Source organism: Physeter macrocephalus, chromosome 18 (assembly GCF_002837175.3).
Source record: "Physeter macrocephalus isolate SW-GA chromosome 18, ASM283717v5, whole genome shotgun sequence".
In the NCBI taxonomy this organism is placed as follows: domain Eukaryota; kingdom Metazoa; phylum Chordata; class Mammalia; order Artiodactyla; family Physeteridae; genus Physeter; species Physeter macrocephalus.
In genome coordinates, this window is record NC_041231.1 from 75,962,146 (window position 1) to 75,985,402 (window position 23,257).

At 50.7% G+C, this 23,257-nt stretch overlaps 2 protein-coding genes across 7 annotated transcripts in view; one reads left to right on the forward strand and one right to left on the reverse strand.

The window, feature by feature from the left end:
• Window positions 1-19,846, reverse strand: part of CCND3 (cyclin D3) — an 82,873-nt gene extending 63,027 nt beyond the window's left edge. For 2 of the 3 annotated variants that reach the window (XM_028478714.2, XM_055079490.1), the window contains exon 1: window positions 19,659-19,846. The gene's annotated coding sequence lies outside the window, so the exon portion shown is untranslated. The remainder of the gene's footprint in view (window positions 1-19,658) is intronic. The other variant, XM_028478716.2, reaches the window with a different exon arrangement.
• Window positions 19,847-21,029: 1,183 nt separating this feature from the next.
• Window positions 21,030-23,257, forward strand: part of TAF8 (TATA-box binding protein associated factor 8) — a 29,398-nt gene continuing 27,170 nt past the window's right edge. For all 4 annotated transcript variants that reach the window (XR_003676874.2, XM_007120305.4, XM_007120303.4 and 1 more), the window contains exons 1-2: window positions 21,030-21,087; window positions 21,857-22,013. Coding sequence is in view for 3 of the 4 variants with exons in the window: in XM_007120305.4 (XP_007120367.1) it covers window positions 21,043-21,087; window positions 21,857-22,013 (202 nt within the window). In the remaining variant the exon portion in view is untranslated. The remainder of the gene's footprint in view (window positions 21,088-21,856; window positions 22,014-23,257) is intronic.

Here is a 23,257-nt window from a genome sequence, read left to right on the forward strand (position 1 = left end):
TTGTTGGACCAGCATTTATCAAGAAGGTATCGTATGCAGGGATGGGCACCATTAGAGAAACAAGGACAGGAGCCCAGAGTCATCAGGCACAGCACCCTTCATATGGGCTAAACGAATGAATGAAAGAAGATGGAAGCCAACTAAGATGCAGACCCTGTCCTCAAGGAGCTCACGGTCTAGTAAGGACAAGAAGCTGCACCCATCCACACCCAACATACACTAGGATGTGCTACCCAGGAGGTGGGATATGTGGGGGGAGCAGCTGAGTAGATTTAAACCGGGCCTTAAAGAATGGCCAAGTTTGGACAGGCAGGGGTGGATGAAAGGAGGACAAAGTACATCCCAAGAAAGGGGGACAATGTGAGCCAAGTGATGGAAGCAGGGACACCCCAGGATGTATCAGCACTCTTGTTGGAATAGAGTGATAGAGGTTGATTGTAGGTGAAAAGGCTGGAAAGGTGGGTTGAGCCCAGATGCTAGGAGAACGAGAGAACCACGACAAGTCGAATGTGATTTCACGGGCCCTGGGAAGGAAGCCTCTAATGGTCTTTGAGCAGTGATGTCATGGAAACACCCAGTAATCCAGGCAAGTCTCATGGAGGCCTGGGGTAGGCAGGCAGCCACAGGAGCAGAGAAGAGGCACACGGGGGATATTGCAACCCTTGTTCCCAAGTGGAGAGCATGTCCTTCAAGGAAGAAAGTCACACCCACAAGCCAAAGGGCCCTTTCCCCACCTCACTGTCTTCTACACTGTCTTTTACATTTGCCAGCCTCTGGCACTATGTTGCTTCAGTACACACCAGAATGAGTGAATGAAGAAATGGATGAACAAATGATTGGATCCCAGACTGGCAAAGAATGCCTCTGGGCACACATTAAAAGGGTGGAGGTGGGGAAGGGATGGGAGTGTAAATGGAACATAAAACAAACAATCGTTTTGTTACCACTTCCTCTGGGGCTGGGCCATGGTTTTTAACGGTGTGCAGCAGGCTCATACAGTCTGACACGCGCACATCCACACAGACACACAAAGAGCTATTAATTTACTTCCTTTGTGAGGAGTAAATAAAGATCAGGCCAAAACAGGCTCCCCCAAACCGCCAGGGGGTCTTCCCCAGGTGTTGGTGCAGCACTTGGCTTAGAGGAGTCACAGGTGGCTGCCTGCTCGTGTCACCCCACCTCCCTTTATGCACGTGTGGGTCTGGTTCACCAGGGAGGCCTCATGTGCAGTGAGGAAGTAGCGGAAGGGGGAGGGTGGCAGGGCAAGGCTTCCTCACCCCTTCTCCAGTGCAGGCCAGGGCAGCAAAATTCACCCACCCACCCAAGAGAGGCAGCAGTGGTAGAGCACGGACGCTGGAGGGCCATGCTGGGCCCAGCAGCCCAGCCTTAGATGCTGAATGCTGTGGGGGAGGGCTGGGCCCGGGGGGCATCAGGTATATACCAACCTGTGTGGAGGTACAGTCATCCTCATTATTCATGGATTCTCTATTTGTGAATTTGCCTACTCACTAACATTTTTCTGGAACTCCCAAATCAACGCTCCTGCCGCTTTTGCGGTCATTCGAGGACATGCACAGAGCTGTGAAAAATTCAAGTCACCTGACGTGCATGTTCTCAGCTGAGGTCGAACAAGGCGCCGCTCTGCCCTCTTGTTTCAGCTCTTGTGCAGTAAACGAGTGTCTTTCTCAGTCTATTCAGTGCCACCTTTTCAGCATTTTTGGCCTTTTTGTTGATTTCACCGTTTAAAATGGCCCCCAAGCATAGTGCTGATGTGCCAATGATCCTGAGCGCAAGAAGGCTGAGATGTGCATTAGCTAAGCTTCCTTCAGGCGTGAGTTACCCTGCCCTGGGCTGTGAGTTCAAATCAACAACAGATATTAAATAAGGTGTCTTTAAACAGAAACACACGTAACACGAGTACACTGGTTGGCTGATGAAAATGTTGGGACCGCAGGCTGGAAGGAACCCAACCCTGTGTTCCCCTAGGAGCAATGGCTCAGGATTCACTAATTCAGTGTTCACGGCGACTTTATAGAACATAACTATATGAATAATGGAAATTGACTGTATTTCAATATTACAATAATCGGGCAGCCATATCTCTGGCTTCCTGTGAATGCCAGTCTGCATCTACTCATCCATTCACCACCCACCACCTACTGAACACCTGCTAAGTGCAAATCTTACATTAAAAGCCAAAAATATGGAAGGTAGACAGGACCCCTGCCCTCCTACTGACCATCTTAACTGCAGAGATGGGGGTATGTGACTCTGAAGGTTTTATTTATTTATTGGGCCTAAATCCCTAGGTTTATATACCAGTGTTGGGGCCTCAAACTTTTGCCAAGTAGTAAGAGCGCATGAGGTGACACTGGCAGTCCACTCAGGGTCCAGGCAGGGCCTGAGCAAGGCCATGCCTTAGGGAATAAAATGAGAGAGGCCAACGTGAGCAGGCGGATGGCAGGTCTGGGATGCACTAGGAGAGGAAGCAGGGGGCCAGCCAGCCCTCTGCAGAGGCGAGGGCCTGCGGCCTCTCTTCCTGGACTAGCTGGGAGGACTGCAGGGCCAAGGGGGCCCAGAGGGGAACTCAGAGACCAAAGGCCCCAGAGAGGAAGTGTCCCCACATAGATTTCCACTTCCCACGCTACCCTCTTTCCTGGGATCATAGGTAATGGGAGGAAGGAGCCCACCCAAACTGGAGCCCTGGAGGAGGGGCTGAGAGGAGACACGTCCCCCAGGCACAAGAAGAGAAGTCACCAACCTCACCAACTGAGAAAAAGCAATTCCACGCCTAGTAGGTGAGAGGGAAGTGGAACCACCACTCCAATGCCTGATCTGGCCCCCACCCAGCCCCCGCCTAGCCGCCCCAGGATGGCACCCAGGTGAGGCCTGTCATGTGCTTTCAGGGGCTCCATTTGGGACTTTCGAGCTCTGAGCCACAAGGGTGGCTCTCAGAGCTGCAATGGCCTGGCCTGGCCTCTATGGGGAGGCAGAAAGGGGACAGGGAACACTGAGGGCTTGTAAGCTCCATGAGGTCAGAGGCTTGGCCTGTCTTGTTCTTTTCTCTTCCACCTGCACTGAACACAACGCCTGGGGCATTCGAGGCAGGTGCTCACTACAGAGACACTGAATGATGAACGAATGAATGAATGAGCAAAAGCAAACAATGGGCCCAGAAGACTGTCCGTCAGCATCTAGAGATTCACATCTCCAGAGAGGAGAACCATTTCCCTTGTTTTGGACAAAGTTCAACCTCCTGCCTCAACTCTGTGTACTTTCTGTCTCTGAGACTGAAACATGGCCCTGAGAGCCCTGTAACTCTCCATCTCCTGATGCTTAAGATGATCACATCTGATCACTGAGGTGAGGGGACAGGATGCTTTTCTACCCCATGTGAGAACAGCAAGGCCACCCAAAGGGGCAAGAGTGGTGTCCTTCAATGAGCCTCACCCCATGCTACAGTGCTCCTGGGACAAGGGCTCTGAGGACCTCTAGGGGGCTTCTGGTCAGGGCGAGGGAGAGTCAAACCCTCTACCTTTTTTTTTTTTTTTTTTTTTTTTGCGGTACGCGGGCCTCTCACTGTTGTGGCCTCTCCCGTTGCGGAGCACAGGCTCCAGACGCGCAGGCTCAGCGGCCATGGCTCACGGGCCCAGCCGCTCCGCGGCACGTGGGATCCTCACGGACCGGGGCGTGAACCCACGTCCCCTGCATCGGCAGGCGGACTCTCAACCACTGCGCCACCAGGGAAGCCCAACCCTCCACCTTTGACTAGAGATAAGGCAGGGGTGCTGGCCCCTCTGCCCTAGGCCTCCCCCAGAGAGAAGTCCATCTGAGAACCTTTCTCGCACAGGTTTCGTGTAGAAAAGCCATCCTCACACATGTGACACAGGCTCTCTTGGTCCCTGCCTATCTAGATCCTGGGGCAAAGGTTCCTAATTGTCCCGCAGCATCCATTTCCCCTTCTTATGCCTTTCATACTAGAAGCTCCACTATGTATGATCCCCAAACTCCCTTGCAGCTAAATGTGGTGGGTGACCAACTTCTGGCTAAAGGGATAAGGGATCTGGCAATTTGGGTGTCATGTCCTGAAAAGGAAGGGTCGTGACCCCTCCTTCCCTTCTCTCCCTTCCCACTGGCTGGGTCATGGACCCAGGGGATGTGGTGGTGAGCTGCCTTCAACATCGAAGGGCCTGGACAGGCAACAGCCTGGGAGGAGTGTGGGTCCCCAACACACAAGGGGTCCGATCGCCTACCCAGGATTGTAGTGAGAAATTTCCATTTTGTTTAGGCGCCTGGTTTGGGGGGGTCTCTATTACAGCAGTCTAACCTTTCTCAATGCCTATCACAGTCCATTCGTTGGTGCCAGGTGCCAATGGGTAAAATGTGTAAGAGGGACTTTCCTCCTCATCAGCATCCTCAGCCCTTCAGCTCCGCATCACCTCACTCCATCAGGTCTGCTTTCCCAAGTGTCAGAGAGGACCTTCCAGGTAGACAGGACACCTCCTAGAATGCCACCCCAGCTAACACAAAGGAGGTGAATGTCTCCCTCACTCACAATACATAATTCATTCCTCCCTCGGACTGACCATTTCTCATGCTCTCTCCTTGGTAAGAAAAGACTCTTCTATGCTCAGGGACCACCGTACCTTACCAGGCCAACTCCGTCCTACGGGGAAGGCAATGAGGAAGGGCAGCAAACCTATGTAACCTTGGACAAATCTCTCAGCCCCTCTGAGCCTCGGTTTCTTCCTTTATAAAATGGGGATAATAATCATTGTTTACAGGTTTGTGGAGAGAATTCAAGTTTATATATCTATAAAGTGCCTGGCAGCGTGGCTGGCACATAGTGGGTGCTCACTAAACCACGGTTGTTACTGCTATGGAGCTAAATATTGAGGACACAGCTGGAGGAGAGCCCTGAGTGACCTCCCCAGTGGAGGGTGGCTGGAAAGGGAGTGAAAGAGAGAGTTGGGGAGAAGAGACCACGGCTGTAAAGAGGAAGAGAGAGGCAGAGGTGGAGGTGCTATCAGCGGAGAGGAGGGGAAAGGGCTCAGTGATGCCCACATTGGACGAGAGGGTGGAGGGCACAGCTGTGGTGTCTATCAGCTTCCTCTAGCTCACACAACCCCTGGGCCCATCTCACACGGTCTCTACCCAGCACTTCTGTCTGGGTTGGCCACCCTCACTGCCACTGCCATTGTTGCTACACTGTCAGCTGCTGCTTCTTGCCTCATCTTCCTTCCTGTCCCTGATAGGACAGAAGAAGGGGACGGGAAGCAGCTGCTTTGCCCAGCAACCACCCAAGTCCTGTGGGCTGGAGCGGCCCAGGGTGGTTAAGAGCCCAGGCTCTGTAGACAGACAGGCTGAGTTCTGTCCCCCACTCTAGCCCTTAAGAGCTGATGACCTCAGCAAGTTATGTGGCTTGTCTAATCCTTCAATTTCCTCGTCTGCACAAAAGGGATAATAGGGCTGCTGAGAGGAAGGAATGAGATCATGCGTGGTGAGCACCCAGCACAGGGTCTGGCACCATAGCAAGTGTTTAATGAATGGTAGCGACCCTCAGGGCTGGCTTCATGGGCACGTAACCCATGCAGGCACACAGAGCCCTGCGCTCAGAAAGGTTCCACCCTTGGTTTAATGCTCTGTTGCCACCATCTTGAAATTCTTAATAATTTTTGAACAAGGGACTCTGCAAATTATATAGTGGGTCCTGGCTAGTATTAGCATGCATACACTGAGTCTGCTGGCTGTGGGTGACTATGCAAGGCGGGGGGCTGCCCAGCAATCTGCTGGAGATATGGGACATTAGAGGGCTTTGGTGACCTCAAGGGAGTCATTTAAGTGGAGTGATGTGGGACTCTGCCAGGTTGCCTGCAGTTAGGGACTGAGAGGGTGGTGCAACCCCCATGCACACCCTCCCTGGGCATTGTGGTGGGTAGGGGTGCCCTCCCCTCAGGCAGCCAGGCCAATGGGCAGCCTGGGGAGCCCCCCACTACCTTCCTCCTTCAATCATCCTCCCACCAAGTGCAAAGGTGCCCGATGAACGTCAGGGCCAACACCCACCCATCTGCCCCCCCTTGGTTTTATCCTTTGTAGGTGACGACAGAGGCCACGTACAAGCTCAGGAGGATAGGAGTTATGTCCAGAGTGCCTACATCTTTGGGACATGGAAGTACTACGTGGTGGGAACCAGCGCTATCCTGAAGCCCCTCAGCACCCAGGTCCAGCTGAGTCTCACTGTGCAGGCTGGAACTGGAATGGGGGTGACATAGAAGAAGGGTGTTGATGACTCCTGGTGGCCCGAGGGGTTAGCCCAGCCCCAGGAGAGAGAAACATCTGCTCCTTCTAGCTCCTTGATTTTAAATCCCAGGTTAGCACATCTAGAAAGTGGTCTGGGGTAGTAACTTGAAACCTCAAGAGACAGGGAGACTTGCAGGGGGTTCCGTGGAGCTGGGGGTCCCCCTGGGCACTATGGTGAGGAATGACCCCCTCAGGCAGCACATCTTGTACTTGCTGTCTGTCTCCCCTACTGGATGTGAGCTCTTGGAGGGTCGGGCTCACCCACAGTGAAAACCAGATGTTTGCAGACCCGGCCATCAGGACCGCTGCATGCCCTCCTCCCATCCACCCCACGCTGCCCCAGGTCCTGCCTCAGCTTGCCCAGACTCGCCACCACTACCACCACCACCCTCTTCTGTTCCCGGGCCTTCCTGGAGTAGCCCACGTGTGAGTCTGAGGGTGGCCCAGTCTGGCAGGTGGAGCTCGGCCCTGGATGAGGCCTCTCTCCATCCGCCTCCGGCCACCTGTCCGGAGCACTCACTCCCTTCCAGACAGCTGGAGAGCGGCCCTGGAGCCTCTGGTTAAGGGAGGGGAGTGAGTGTGGGAAGTTCTAAGGGACCTAAGCCAAGGCTGGGGGGAGGCCCTTCTAGCCGATGGGGATGCGGAGTGTGCATGTGTGGGGTGGGGTGGGGTGGGCGAAGGCACTCGGGAGAAGTGAGAATTGGGGGTGGGGTCAGAGAATGGAATGTGGAGTTCATTCTCCCGGGGGCACAGCTGTGTATTTTGATCTTCTCCGTCAGCTGCAGCATATTCCTTATCTTGGGGCTCAATCCAGACTCCACCTCCTTCTCTGTTGCTGAGCTGCAGAAGGCAGATACTGTGGGATACAGCCTGCACCCTGCTCACTACCTTAGCTCCCCGCTGCTCCAAGCTGCTAAAGGGGACAAGCAGCGAGCAGCACCCCCCCGGCCCCAAAGAAAGACCCGCTGCCTACTTCAGATCCGTCCTGTGCCCGTCCATGGGTAAGTGGATCTTGAAAGTCAGTCATCTCACATTAAGACCCACCCCCAAGTGCCATGACGACCCAAGCTGTCACCCCAGAGTTGCCCGGATAGTTCAGCTTTATAGGTGCCATAGAACTTGAAGGGTCGGCAGATAATGCTGCTCAGTTGGGAATTTGAAGCAGAGGCAGCTGTCACCTCCCAGGCCACACCAGGCCGTCCTCCGGGCCGTCACACTGCATTCCTTGTGCCAACTTTTTACGTGGCACCTAATGTCTCCAAGGAGATGCTGTGAAAATAATAACACTGATTTTCTATATACTTATGGAAACACAACTCATGACTTTTTTTGCATTTCTCTTGTTATTGCAGAACTGGAACATTTAGAAAAGGGGAAAAGGTAGAAAAGAAGTCACCCATAGCTCTACTGCCCTCAAAAAACTGCTGCTGTTCACATTTTGGTATATTTTCTTCCAGTCTTTTCTCTATGTGTGTATACATGTGTATGTGTGTAAAACATACAGTTGTAAATGTATCGTATGTACACTTTTGCATCCTGATTTTTTTCCTTAACATTAACATATAGGTAATTTCTGTGATACCACATATTTTTGCAATTTGACGTTTTTAATGGCTACTTAATATTCCATTTACTGGATATAGTATACCTTGCTTAACCATGCTCTGTTGGGAGGCATTTCAGTTGTTCCAATTTTTCGTCACTGCACATAATAACGCCCTGATGAAAATCATCATGGACAAAATTTTTTCCTACATTTAGAATTACTTAAATTAGGATAGAGCCTGGAAAGTAGGATTACTAAAGCAGAGGGTCAGAATATTCTGGAGGCATTTGATTTGATACCTTTGGCCAAACTGCTTTCTGAAGGGAGAATTTACCACATGGCAAGGTCACCAACAGGCAAGGACACAGCTACTTAGATCTACCATCGTGTAGGGACACCACTCACTGTCAGGTATCTTTTTATGTGCCTAAGTCGTGTTCCCTTTTGTAGACTACTCTTTTTTAGCTGCTAAATACACGGTCCCCTTTCCAACAGCACTGTCACTTCCTCTCAGGAGGTTACCTCTCCCCTAGTGCAAATCCAGGAGCCAGCCCGCCTGACCTGCAGCTCAGAAACTGGAGGGGCCGGCCCGTCCATTCCCACCATGCTGTCCGTCCTTTTGCCCAGCCTTCAGGCACTTTGTCATTTTCTGCTCATTTCCAGTTTTCCAGCCTTTCCGGTGAGTCTACGGGTTCCCAACCTTCTTCCAATAAATTCCCTTTGCCTTACATTGGACAATCTGTTTCTGTTGCTAACAGAACCTTGAAAATACTGATACTTGGCCAACTTAGCGTTTTTCATATTGCAAGTCAGGATGCTTTACTGGGTCATGAAGTCATAAAGCTAATCTTGGACCAGCATTTTAAAAAAATGAAACAACAGGATAAAAAAGAAAATATCAAAAGTACATCATCTGGAGTGAGGGGAAGTATTGCTTAGTGAATGAAACTTGTTTTACGTATGTCTGTTTGTGTGCATTCTTATGAAATAGGTTAAAATGAAGACATTTCTAATTTTGAAAAACATTGCCCTAATTGAACTTGAGTTACTTGAGAATAAAGAACAATCAAGACCAAGTCCTAGATGCTTTTTATATTTCTCCCCAAATCTTTAGTACCTAGGAAAATGGACTTCTTTGCCAAGAGAACAGTATATTTCAAGGTCCACCCACTATTTTCTCTCTATTAATAGCTTGACATCTCATCCCACCCTCTACCTGATGATACTTAATGATAATGGACATCTTTTCCTCTTGGTCTTTAAATTTCTCTTAATAGCACCAATATTCTGCCAGCCCCGCAGGCTGAAATATCCTGGGGTAGTCCTTGAATTCTCCTCCATTCATTTACTCACCACCCACTGTAGCCCAGTAGGAGAGAAGGCGAGCTAGCAGCAAACTACAATACACGGCAACATACTTCATCTTAGAAGTACACATGGTACCTAACAGGGGAAGGGCAGAGCCATTTCACAGGGCGGATGACTCTTCATACCTTCCTACCAAATAATTACTAAGTTCTGTTGCTTCTACCTTCAAAATATTTTGCCAAATCGCCCCCTTGTTTCCATTTCTACTGCGTCACCCTAGTTTCAATCTTTTTTATTTTATGTAGACTCTCTCTTGCCTACTGCCCTAGAAATCAGTTCTGATCATGTCGCTTCTTTGCTCAGAAGTCTTCAATGGCTCCCATTATCTCCTAAATAAATCCAAACTCCCCAACGCAACACTGTTGATTTGGCTTCTCCACCAACGCCCCAAAATTTCTTTCCAGCTCCATGTCCCACTAAGCCCCTGGAACAGGTCCACAAGGTCCTCTCTTCCCAATCACGTATCTGTGTGAGGCCCGATTTTCTTCATACAAATTGACCAAAACAACATATTGCAACAGACTGAAGTAGAAGCAGATACGAGAATCCAGCTGTCTTCTATTAAGCCAGGCATTAAAGAGATTTGTGAAAAATGTAAAACAAGGCCACACTTCAAATTTCCTTTTTTGTTTTGGAAAATATAGTTATTATCTTATACAGTATATGCTGCTGTGTTAACATGCAATGATTTTTTGTCACTTTAAAGGAATTAATAAATATTTTTTAAATTTCTCATTTAACATATTTTTATTAGAAATCAAATGTCAATAGCTACAACTTTGAAAAGCAAAAGCCCTTTGGGATCCCCAATAGTCTTTAAGGGTGTAAAGTGTTCCTGAGACCAGAAAGTTTGAGAACTACTGCCTGAGATCTAACATGTCAGTTAAAGCAGACACAGGGTCTCTGAAATGCCCCTGCCCTCTCCCCTTTCTCATGTTTTACTTCCCTGCCCCAGTGTGTTGCTGGAGATTTTAAACCATTAAAGAAACAAGAAGTGGTCATATGAAGAATAATTATTCTTACAGAAATAATAGTGATTATAGAAACAGCCGCTAGTTATTTTAGAATCAATAATAATATAAAGAATAAATAAAGCTAGGGAAATCCCTGGCGTTCCAGTGGTTAAGACTCCAAGCTTCCACTGCACGGGGCACGGGTTCAATCCCTGGTTGGGGAGCTAAGATCCCACAAGCCATGCAGCACGGCCAAAAAAAAAAAAAAAAAAAACAAACCCAGAATAAATAAGCCAAATAATTGCCATAGAATTAAGAATAGAAAAATGATTATTTCTATAATATGGCTTTCAGTAAAAAAACAAACAAACAAAAAACCTCAGATATTCAGAAAAGTAAAAAGATACAAAAGCAACCACCATTTAAAATTGCTCTTGAATATTCTCCCATCAAATCCATTCCTTTTTCATTTTCTCAAATGGCACCTCTGGGACTTCCCTGGTGGCGCAGTGGTTGAGAGTCCGCCTGCCGATGCAGGGGATACGGGTTCGTGCCCCGGTCCGGGAAGATCCCACATGCCGCGGAGCGGCTGGGCCCGTGAGCCATGGCCGCTGAGCCTGCGCGTCCGGAGCCTGTGCTCCGCAACGGGAGAGGCCCCATCAGTGAGAGGCCCGCGTACCGCAAACAAACAAACAAACAACAAACGAATCCGCCTACCAATGCAGGGGACATAGGTTCAATCCCTGGTCTGGGAAGATCCCACATGCCGCGGAGCAACTGAGCCCACGTGCCACAACTACTGAGCCCGTGCTCTAGAGTCTGCAAGCCACAACTACTGAACCCACGCACCGCAACTCCTGAAGCCCACGCACCCTAGAGCCGGTGCTCCATAACAAGAGAAGCCACCACGCCGCAACGAAGAGTAGCCCCCGCTCACCACAACTAGAGAAAGCCCGCGTGCAGCAACGAAGACCCAACTCGGCCATTAAATAAGTAAAAATGGCACCTCTGAGGAGAAATTCCTGGTTCCATCCACAAACAACTGCTCCTTCCTCCAGATTCCCACAGTACGGTCACTCAAACCTTTCTTGCAACCCAGGGAGCCCATAAGAGCCCATAAGCGAATGCATACTGAATTCCTAAATGTGCACATTTAACTACCACAAATCCAGTATTATCTACTGGAGGAGATATCAACCAGCCTCAGAAACTCACGTATTGTTCATACAACGTGGGCCCTTCCCCAAGCTCAGCATAATCTTCCACCAAAGACTCTGCCATCTGTCCCAGTGAAAACTGGCTATGCTGGAGATCCTTAGAGATGGGAGAGAATGCCCAAGCCATGCATACTGTGTTTTAGGAGCAGTTTAAGGAGACTTAAATAGTAATGTTGACATGTGTTTTGTTTTTACACTGACTGTGAACCCAACACAGCATAAAATGTGGCTCTACTGTAAATGAGGAATGGACAAGACCTCTGAGGCTTATAGATGTTGTTGGAGGGATATGCCAGGTGGGTGAACTCACGAGTCCTACATCTACACAGTCCTGTCCTCTGGGCAGGGTACGTGGCCTCCACCCCAGGCTGGAGCTGCTGCCCGTTTTGGGATGGAGTATCTAGAAGGTAAAGATTGCAGGTCCAGCACCAGGACCCAGCTTAACCACCAACTCCAGAGGTGTGCCCGCAGCCACTGTCCTGGTGGCACACACCTGCCAAGGAGAGAAAGGAAAGGAAAATGAGCATGGAGGGGGGAAGGGAGGGAGCTGGAGGAAAAGCTTGTTTGCACCATGTTGCAGTTAAGGCAGCTGTGGTCGGGCTGATTCATCCAGGGTGCCCCAGAAAGGTCAGGGCCCCAGCCCCACCTAGCAAAGCTCACATCGCCACCACCCACTCCTGCTTCCTGGGTAGTGTGCGACACCTGACCTGCCAGCTGGGGCAGGGCAGGGCCCTCCTTGCTCCTTCCCTGCCGTCTTGATTGGCTTAGGAGACAAGCCTTCAGCTCCAGCCAGGAGCACTGAGGGACAGAGGAGTCCCCGGGCTTGCCTGGGGGATGCGTATCCATACCATCACACCTCCACACAGATGTGCAGATCAAACACAAATACACTGTCACACACAGGCAGTTCAGGGGCCTACCAGCCTGCTCTCCCCGGTCCTGATGCTGTGTTCAAGACATCTCAACAGGGAACCTGGAGTCCCCTCACACTCCCCCTGGTGGGTGGGGCACTCCTAAGTGCGCGCGCACACACACACACGCACACGCACACACACAGTGTGCATGAAAACTCTGACTCCGGTCAGGGTTCTTTCAGCACTGGGCTCTCAACACTGACTGGCTGTATGACCTTGGGCAAGTTACTTAACCTCTTTGCCTCAGTTTCTCCATCTGCAAAGTAAGGAAACCTCAGAGGATTCTTGTGAGGAGTAAATGAGAAATGAGTGAATAAATATGCATATTTATTATAAACTTATTTACAGATGGTACATAGTATATGTAGGCACTTTCCTCAGTCACCGGCACATGGAAGTATTGTGCAAACATATGCGCTTATTACCCCCAGCGTCTTCACTGCCACCTGCCTGTGAAGAAATGAGGGTTCAGAGAAAATCCACACAATAGATTCCTACAAGGAATACCAAAAATGACTCCTAGAAGCTGCGACAGAGGAGAAGCAGGGGAGATGCAAGACTTCTGAGGACCACCCAGGAAGCACCAAGCTCATGTCCAGTGGTTGGAAAGAGTTTTGAGTTAGAACCCAAGAGGCTGGGCCCCGGGCAGAAAAAGACTTGGAGACCAAGAGACCCAAGAGGAAAAACTCAGCCTGGTCTTAAAGGCAGAATTCTAAGAAAAGGTGGTGGCTGCCCCTAAGACCAGCAGGTACCAGCTGACTGGAAAGAAAAAGAGAGAGAGGTCCTGGGAAAACTACTAGAATGTTCTACACCCTGGCCTATGCTCAGCCATCCAGTACATCTGAGAGTTTGTAACCCCAAGATCCTCACTCACTGGGATGAAAATAGATTCCACCTCTGAACAGTCTCCAAGTTTGTGGTTCTGTAGTAGATCCTGCTTAGAGAAAAGGGAATAGGGCTGGAAGGGAAGGAAAAAGCAGCCCTGACTCTCAGGGGCCTGGTGTTGGGAGGAAACAGCACCCTTCCCCTCCATAATCCAAAGACAGCTCGTGATATCCACTTGCCAGAGAAGAGTAAATCCTCCCCGGCGTCTTATTCCAAGCTGATTCTTCAGCACCCAGCAGAGTGAGCTTAATAAACCAGAGCTCAGGAAGAAGAGTCTGTGAAGAACAGACAGGGGAAGGCAGCCTCGGGGCCCTCTGTGCCCCATCCTCCCGTCCCCTGGCCAGTCCTCTCCTCCTCCCACAGCCTCTAACACCTCCAGCTGGAGCCCAAGTTGGAGCCCAAGGTCTGCATCTGTCAGAGGCCCTGCTCGGCTTCCTTTCCCAGAGCTCGGGGCCCCCAGAGGAGGGGCCAGGAGACGCAGCCTGGAGGGAAGAGAACAGAGAACAGAAGGCAGGACAAGCTGGAGCAGACAGCACTGGGGCCAGAACTGGGAGTTTCTGTCCCAATTTCAACTATTCTGTCCAGTTGTCTGACCACGGGCCAGAATTGGTGGGCCGATTTTTATTCTAGAAAAGAGGATGAGATGAAGTCATTGGTGGGATGGTGAGGAAAGAAAGCAGGGCTGCCCCCTTGTTTTTGGATAGCCCTCCATGCCCAGCCCCAGGAGCTCAGTCTGGGGGATGATTGTGATGATGATATGATGGCGACAGAGGTATCCCGTATAAGGGTTTATGACCTGTTTGGCACTTGGCAGGGCTTTGAGTGTATTACCTCCTAAGCCTGGTGCAGAGCGTGGGCCCTGAAGCCTCGGCTCCTTACTCTGTGTATCCACTCTGTGCCACAGCTTCCTTGTCTGTAAAGACCTAATGATAGTACCTCTCTCACAGAGCTTCTGTGAGGACACAAAAACTTCACACCTGGCAAGGGAATTCCCTGGCAGTCCAATGGTTGGGACTCCACGCTTTCATTGCCGAGGGCACGGGTTCAATCCCTGGTCAGGGAACTAAGATCCCACAAGCCACACGGTGCAGCCAAAAAAAAAAGAAAAAAAAAATTCTACAGTGAAAAAAGATCACACCTGGCATATTGTAAGCACTCGACGAATATCAGTACGATTAATCCTCACAATGAGCCAGTGAGGTAGGGACTACAGTTACACCCACTTGACAGGTAAGGAAACTGAGTTTCACACAGCCAGGAAGAAGCCAAGCTAGGACTCAAACCTGGGTGGTTTCTGCACTGAGCACAGGCCCTCTGAGCCACTCCGTGAGAGGAAGCACGGGTTAGTGGTCACGTGCACAAACTTTACAGCCAAACGGCCACGTCAGACTTCCAGCTCGGCCACTGTCCTGCTGTGTACATGGAAGGCAGCTGCTTAACCCTCGGTGCCTTGGTTTGCTCTTCTATAAAACGGGCCTCCTGCCTGACAGGGTTGTTGTTGGCGGGTGGTGGGTAGTGAGTTCCTAAGTGCTTGAAACATGCTGGTTATGGCCTTGCTCTCTGGGCCTGGCCTCTAAGGCGGCCTCTGGCCGCAGGGCTTGGAACTGCACTCTCTGTCCTGGCACATGCAGGGCCCTGCCTGCTGTGCCCCTGGGGACCCAGTGGCCCTGGGCCTTTCTAAGGGGCGGCGAGGGTTGGAGGGGGGCAGAGAACAGCAAGCAGATCTGGGTCAACAAACGAGGCACCAGGCAAGCCCTCTGCTGCCCCTCCTTCCCAGGGACAACGACTGGGCCCCTGCTGTCTCTCCTTAGGAGTGGCTGTCCTGGGGTTGTTCTAAGCAGGGTGGGAGAACTGGTCAGGCCGCTGAGGGCAAATAGTTTCCGAGAGGTGCGGCTTTCTAGTATCTTAAAAGAGATGACATGACATGGGTGTCATGACCTCAAATGCTAGGAAAGGCCATGCCCATGAGGGCTGCTGGTCTTGCCCTCTGCTCCTGACACAGATCCTTCCATCTCCAGGGCAAAGGAAGGTCAAGGAGGGGGAAGCGAAGGAAGGGGGGGAGGGGAATCCCTGACCTGGGGAAGGGAGACTGCCCCAGGGGCGGAGGCCTGCTTGTTCTGACCTGAGCCCAGAGAAAACCTGAGAGCGCATTTTACAGGGGCTGTGCTGGGTCAAAAGTGGCTCTCTGGCCCCTGGCATGTAGACTGCTGAGGAAGGGGTGGGGGATAGGCCCCAGGAAACCAGCTGGTGGCTGAAGGACCAGGTGGCGCTCTTCACCCCAGTCCAGCAGCCCTGGAGCCACACACTGGTCAACAGCTCCTCCTGGTGGACAGATGGGGAGGGAAGCCGGTCAATAATCACATGGGAGGCTTAGAGGTAGAAGGGGCTCTGAGGCCTTCTTGCTCACAGAAGCCCCTCCCAGGCATGTGCTCTAGACTCCCCTAGATGAGGAACTCACTTCTGCAGAAGGGGAGTAGACAATTATTTGTTAGAAAGTGCTTATGTTTTTTGGAAATCTGTCTCCACCAGTCCCCTACTTGGGGGCTACCAAAGGCAACCTTTCAAATGTTTGAACACAGCTACAGTATCCCTCCCAAATCTTCTCCCCATTTGCTTCAAAATTCCAGAGTTTGGCCTTAACCTTTCACCCACTACATCTTCCTTTCCCTCCGGTATTTTTTTAAAATATATTCCAGAGAATCTCTCTTCCAATTCTATACCCCAACCACCCCCTCCCCACACTAGCAGCACCATTTTAAAACATCTTTGGATATCAACCTCCTATTGTGCAGGGTCTGATATGTTGGGGAAGTTGATGCCCTAATTTGAGGATTAAATAGACGTCAAGAGCACAGGCTCTGAAGTCAGATAGACCAGTGCTCAAATCTGAGCTCTGCCACTTACTAGCTGTGTGACCTCAGGCAAGCTTCTAAGCCTTTCTGAGCTTCAGTTTCCTCATCTGTAAATTGGGAATAGAGGCATTTACTACCTGGAGTTATGGTGAATATCAAATGAGATAAGGCAGGTAGAACACTTAGGACAGCTCCTGGCAACATCATTCAGCTCCTAAGTGGCCATTATAACCACATTCTTCTCGTGTTTGGGGCTGTAGGGAGCGCTTTGGGGAAGAGTAAGGTGAAAGGGCAGAGAGGAGAAAAGAAGACTTTGTGGAGTTAGTTAGCCTTTCCCATCTAGCACAAAGCCCAGGTGAAATCCAACAAATGAGTACCTTGTTGCAATCCCATTTCCAGGGGTGTCTGACCACCTCCACACCCCCACCGAGCCACACATAAACACACACACATAAACACACACACACACGCATAAACACACACGCGCACACACACACACACACACACACACATACACACACACCCCATAATGGGGCAGGCCTTGACAGTTCTTTGACACTCAGAGGGTTTAAAATTTAAATGTCTTTGAGGGCAAGAGAAACACACCAAAATAAACACACCTCCGACTCAGCAGAGAAAGGGAAACTTGGCAGGGGCCCCAGAACTTTCCCCACCCCCAGCCCTCCCTAAACTTCCTCTTGTGGTTTCTCAAGAGTACAACCTGTTCTCAACCTAGAGAACAGCGCCTGGGGCAGGGGGCTGGGGCATGCAGAGGCTTCCATCGCACCCCACCCTACAATGAGGAGGAAGGAGGGTGTCTGTGTAGAGGAGTGGCCTAGAGGTCCACATAGTTCTGACCTTCACATCCTGCTTACCAGTGATCTTGGTGTGGCCACCCTCTACCCTCAACTCCCAGCATCAATACCCATCCCCCCAACCCACACCCCTCCCTCAAAGACAGACGCTAGAAGTAGTTTGACTGCAGGCAGAGAGGGACAGCCTCTGGGCCTCCCCAGATCTGTTCAGAGGGCTCATGTGAGAAATCTAGAGTTTCAGAAAAGTAGTGGAAAAATGGCTGGAATCCATGGAACCTCTGCCCTGTGGCCCAGCTGGCATCGTGGGCAAGTCCCAGTCTGCCTAGAAGGATGGGGTCATATGCGTGGATGCAGCTTTGGTATGCAACAGCTGTGAGGAAGTAAGGTGTGCATCTTAAGATTGCTTCTACTCCCTGACCATCTTCCTTACTCAGCTACAAAGCTGGATTGTTCCCCTTGGAATCTAGAATATGAGGGTCTCTGCTCTTAAAAGATTCCCAGTAAAAGAGGTATCTTGGTTTCCCATTCCCCAGATTCTGGCACATCACCTCCATGCATCTTTCTTGCATCAAACCTTGGTTTGTTCCTCTTGGAGACTGAGGCTTACTCAGGAGAAAACACACACACACACACACACACACACACACACACAACTATGGATGGCATATTTGCAATAAATGAGACTAGTTAAGAGTTTGTACAAGTACATAGAGTAAGAGTGTAACAGACCTTGCTCCAATTTCTATAGTAAGGATCTGGATCTTTATCATACAGGCTAAGAGGAGGTCTTTGAGTGAAGAGGAAACATTTCAGAGGCAAGTGTATTTACAGAAAGTTGTGCTGCCCTCATCAATACCCCATCGCACAAACACACACACACACACACACACACACACACACACACACACACACACACACACACACACACACACACACACACACACAGCCATTAGGAAAGGATACCAGCTCTGTGTAGTCCCCACAACTCCAGGCCTGCTGGGGCTCCCTGTAAACAGCACCAGCGCCCACACTCAGCTAACAGATTGCTCTCCTCTGTATCACCCGAGACACAGGTCCATAGACTCCCTTTTGGAAATTCCTAAGCCCCTGGCTCAAGGGCACATTCCATGTGGTCAGTCAAGGAGGGAGGCTAGCCAAATGGTTAAGAACAGGGTCTCCCAAGTCAAGTGACCTGGGTTTAAATCCCAACCCTGTCCTCTTTAGGAAAATTATCTCCTCCATGCCTGAGTTTCCTCATCTATAAGATGGAGATAAGCTTACCTCATAGAACTGTTAGGAGGATTAAATGAGACATTACACCTAAAACATTTAGAAGAGTACCTGACAGTGCTATATAAGCCTTAGCTAGTGTTCTGAACCCTTGAAGGAAGGAAATGGGAAAGAAAAGGCCCTTGGGATCATGGAGGTCAGGGTCTCAAGGATGGATCCTGCTGTAATTCTCAGATATGCTTTTGCTCCTAAATTCCAGGGGGGTAGAAGCTCTGACTTGTTTACCATTATATCCCCAATATTTAGCCTGTGCAGATAGTGCAGTCACAGCAAACAGGTGGTGAAAGAATTCACCGTGTCAGCCATCTCTCAAATGAGCCTGGGAATTGAAAGAGCAGAAGAATCTTCAGGAAAGCAATGGTAGATCCAGTTCTTTCCACTCATGTCTAGTTCCAAAGAGAATTGAGGTGGGGGGCATAGAGGAAGGATTTGTTAGAAGAAACAGTCCTAGCAACCAGTGATGGGGGGGTGGGTGCCCCAGGATTGTATGACTGTTACATCACCCTGGGGTAGACTCTCCCAGCTGCACCTAGCTGGGAATTTCTGGGGTCTTGCGGACCAGCCCAGAAACATGCCTTTCCTTGAATTCATCCTGTTCATTTCTATCTCTTCTTCAGGTCTAGACAAGTGGGTTAAAGAGAGCAAGAGCTGTTTCTGGGTCCCTATTGTTTCCCAACGCCTAACACCACAGTCAGGGTTCAGTCCAGCTCTGCAGAATGAGTAAGTTCGCACAAAGACTTCCCCCCACTTCTCTGCCTGGTGACTATTCATCATTCAGAACCCAACTCAAATGTCCTCTTCTCTCTGAAGCCTTCCCAGCCACCCCAACTTGACGCTTTGTCTCTGTTGTTCTATGACACAGGCGAGATCCCTGTGGATGAAAAACATCACTGCACGTTCAGCATCCCATCCAATCCCACACACAGTAGGTGCTCAGTCAGTGTTTGCAAATGAATACATTAAGGCTCCCTCAGTAACAGCAACCAATTTCTTCAGTTATTCCTCTTGTTGACACATTAAAAGACACAGAAGAGGGTAAGGCCATCACTTGTGTACCCATCAGACACCAGAGGGACCGCCACTGACAGGTCCCTCTTTCCAGTCCTGTCCTCTGGCCTCCTCCCTCGGCCCTGGCTGGCAGGATGACCCCAAGGCTCCCTTGCCCACACGGCTTCTGCCCTCCTTCCGCCTCCCACCCCATCTCTGAGGTATGAGGAACGACAACAGACAGCCCAGTGAGGTCACTGGGCTTCCAGATCAGCTTGGAGGGTGGCTGTGCAGACACAGAGAAAGCTCAGGGCTTTGGGGGGCTTCTCTGCCCCTCAGCCACGTGCAACTCAGAAAGAAACTGACCCAAGCTTTGAGAGACAACCGGGAGGTGATGAGGACACCATGACCTCCTTAACCCCCCAACCTCAGACCCCCCCGCCCAGGTGTCCAGCCTCAGCTTGGAGGCCCCAGCGAAGAGGGCAGACGCTGACACCCGTCTGTCTTGGCTTCTCCAGCCCTCGAGCCTACCTCCTCGCCAGGTGAGCCCCCCGGAGCACCGACTGTGGCTGCACACACTCTCTCCCGCCGCCTCTCGCTTCTGTCTTTGGGGGGATGGGGAGGGGGTCGCCACCTCTAGCCACGGCGAGGGGCGTGCACCCCTCCCCCAGGCGCCCAAACAGAACCAGTTTCCACCGCCGCAGGCGCGGCGTGTTTACAAAGTCGCCGCCGCGCCGCCAATCCCGAGTTTAAAGCTGGGCAGGAAGTGGGGAAGAGGGGGCGGGGGAGACAAAGGGGCTGGGTGCTCCGCTCAGCTAAGGTTTGGGCCCCGACTCCTCCCGGCGGCTTAGCCTTCGCAGCGACCCCAGCCCGCACATCCCGCTGCACGTTCCCCCGGTGAGGGGCGGGGGTGCCCCCCAGCCGCAGGTGCGCCCCGCAGGCAGGCGCGGCGCAGGTTTCCAGACATCTGCCTGTGAGCGTTTTCCACTCATCCACTCGCCGCTCAGGAAATAAATAACAGGCGCTGCTTCTTGACCTCTGACTCTACGTCTGCACAGTGATAGACCCTTTGAGTGTATTAGCTCATTTCCCCCCCTGCTATCCATCCCATCCCAGTTTCGCAAAAGAGGAAACCGAGGCACAGTGAGATTAGGTAATGTGCCCGAAATCCCACAGCTGCCGAGTGCTGGGATTCAAACCCAGCCTCTGCGTCCTGCCAGACACCCGCAAACGGAGACGAATAAGGCATGGTGCACGAAGGACTCCCATCCGGAGAGGCTGACCCGCGAGTGAACCGCAGAAAACCACAGGCACCACCTTGACGCAACGGCCTGGGAGTAAGGCGGGCAAGGGACAGCCTTCTGCCGCCGGCGCTTCCCGGCTCGCCTGGCAAATACCTACGGATTAATACACGGCGAGAAGGCAGCGGGATGCGTTGGAACACCTGGACTGGGTGGCTGTTGAGATCTAGTTCCAAGTGGGCTGCGGGGCCGCCAGCACAAAACAAGGTTTCCCCAAATTTCCCGCTCAGAAGAATCACCTGGAGGTTTTAAGAATACAGAATCCCAGACCCCTCCCCTAGAGAGTAAATGATGGGGACCCAGTGGGACCCAGGCAGAGGTTGCTATCGGGCAACTTTGGAGTGTTCCAGGGATGTGCATTTTACGAAAAGCGATTTCATTTCAAAATAGGTATAAAACCGAGAGCTCATTTTCCTGGCCACTTCCGGGGCTTACTGAACACACCGTTCACAGAAGGCCAAGTGAGCGGGGTCACCCAACACACCCTCCCGACTCCGCTGGGCCTAGGAAAGCCCAGAGGGGCGCGTGTCGCCCCGCCCCCTCGCCGCTCCTCCCCGCCCCGTGACTACAAGCCCCATCCTGCCCTGCGCTCAGGCACATTACGCCAGAGCAAGATGGCCGACGCGGCGGCCACTGCCGGGGCTGGCAGCTCCGGAACGGTAAGGGCGGGAGGCGCGGGGCCGAAGCCGAGAGAGTCGGGGCATTCTCTAACTTTCCCCTAGCCTGGGCTACAATCTTATACCCAGAAATCCAGCCCCACCATGAGCTCTGAGTGGAGGAGGGTCTTTCAGGTCGTACGTGACCCCCTTCTCCAGACTCGGCGGTTGCCTCCTGAGTTGTTGGACCTGTATACTGATTGGCCCGTTCTCTGTTGGGGGTTGGGAGCCCGGAACACCTCCTGATTGGTGCAACGAGGCCGCTTTCGCCTTCTTATTGGCTCGCCAAAGTTGGGAGGGATTCCCGTTTCAAAATACTTCCTACTTGTAGGTCCTCTACTTAGCATCATGTGTTTGTTGTTTTAATTTTCCTCGTTAGCAAAATGGTGTGGAGATGGGAGGAATAAGAGAGAGGTCACTTTTTTCTGGGAGATGGATATGAGTTCAATCCCATCGTGCGTGTTTCTTCAGCTATATATTCTGATAATCTAAAATAGAAAGTAGAAAACAGCCGTTTTGTTATTGGAATTGTAAGTATTAGGTAGGCAGAAAAGCTGTCTCCGAATTTAGAGACCCCGGGGTGCTCAGTTATTACTCATTTGGCCAAGAGCTGTAAGTCTAAACATCAGGGACAACCACATCTTATTAAGCACTAATAAATAAGTATTTAGCAAAAGAACCTTTGCTTGCCATTGGCAGTATGTGAACTCTGTGATTGGATCCTTGTCCTCTGGATGAAAATGTTTTCTTGTTCTGGGCTGCTGATTCACAGAGATCAGGAAGTAAACAGTCCACTAACCCTGCTGATAACTACCATCTGGCCCGAAGGCGAACCCTGCAAGTGGTTGTGAGCTCCCTGCTGACAGAGGCAGGGTTTGAGAGTGCTGAGAAAGCATCTGTGGAAACATTGACAGAGATGCTGCAGAGCTGTAAGTACCAGGAAACAATAGGCCTTCTTCGAGTCAACCAAACATCTGTTCTGTGTCCTGCATTGTGATAGTGTTAGAGAGGATTTAAGAAAAAGAAGAACATTGTTAAGTGACTTACAGGCTTTAGAATCAGATAGACCTGGGTGTAGGTCATCACTCTGCCACCCAATAGCTTGGGTAAACCACTAAACCTCCTGAACCTCAATTGCCTCCTTTGTGAAAAGGGATAATAATTTGTACCTCCTGGAGTTTTGCGTATAAGTGAGATGTATATGTGAAACAGTCAAAGCTGGGAACGTTGTAAGCTCTCGATGACTTGTAGGTGCTGTTATTATTGCTGTTTGTTCTCTATGCTCAAAGAACTTACAGTTTCATTGGAGAGTCAGGATTAATTCCCGTGAAATAGATGCTGCACATTATATAATCAAATGCTATATTATGTGATACAAAGAGTGAGGGTGAATAAGTTTTAGAAAATGGAAAAAAGAAAAAAACCCACTTTTAAAAGGAAATATCTTGAGGTTTAGGAGCCTGGAACAGTCTCACATAGGCTTGTGCATATACACTGTATTTCCCTCTTTGGGCCTTTGGAGGGGAGGGGAGGATGGAATGAGGGTTGTGGGTATTCAAGGTGTTTGAGGGCGGAATCAACCCTATGAATGGAAGTGAGAGAAAGGTTTAGGCAGAGAGAGAAATTGAACTGCAGTACAGGCCAAACAAAGAGTTGGCCAACTCAGTGGGGCGCTCTGGAGCAATTATTGCCCATCAGAGTATCTGACATCAGTCTCCCAAAGCCCTGCCTTTGTAGTCTGGTCTTGATCAGTCACTAGATGTGGGCTACCCCAGGAAGGGCGTGATCTGGGTTGAGGTGACTCTGCAGCTGATGTTTGGAACTTCAAAATTCCAAATGTTTTCCTAAAGCAGCCATCTCAAACCCCATTAGACTCTTAAATATTGAGGACCCCTAGGAATTTTGTATACATGGGCTTTATAGAGAGAGATTTTTGTCACATTAGAAAATAAAACTGAGAACATTTTAAAACATGAGAATGCATAAGCACACATTCCATTATCCAGCAGAGCCATGATGTCATCATAGGTGACATAGCCTCTGGAAAACTGCATGAGAGAATGAGACTAAAATAGTCAAAGGATGTCTCGTTTTATCATGAAAATGGTTTTGGGGGCTTCCCTGGTGGCGCAGTGGTTGAGAGTCCGCCTGCCGATGCAGGGGACATGGGTTC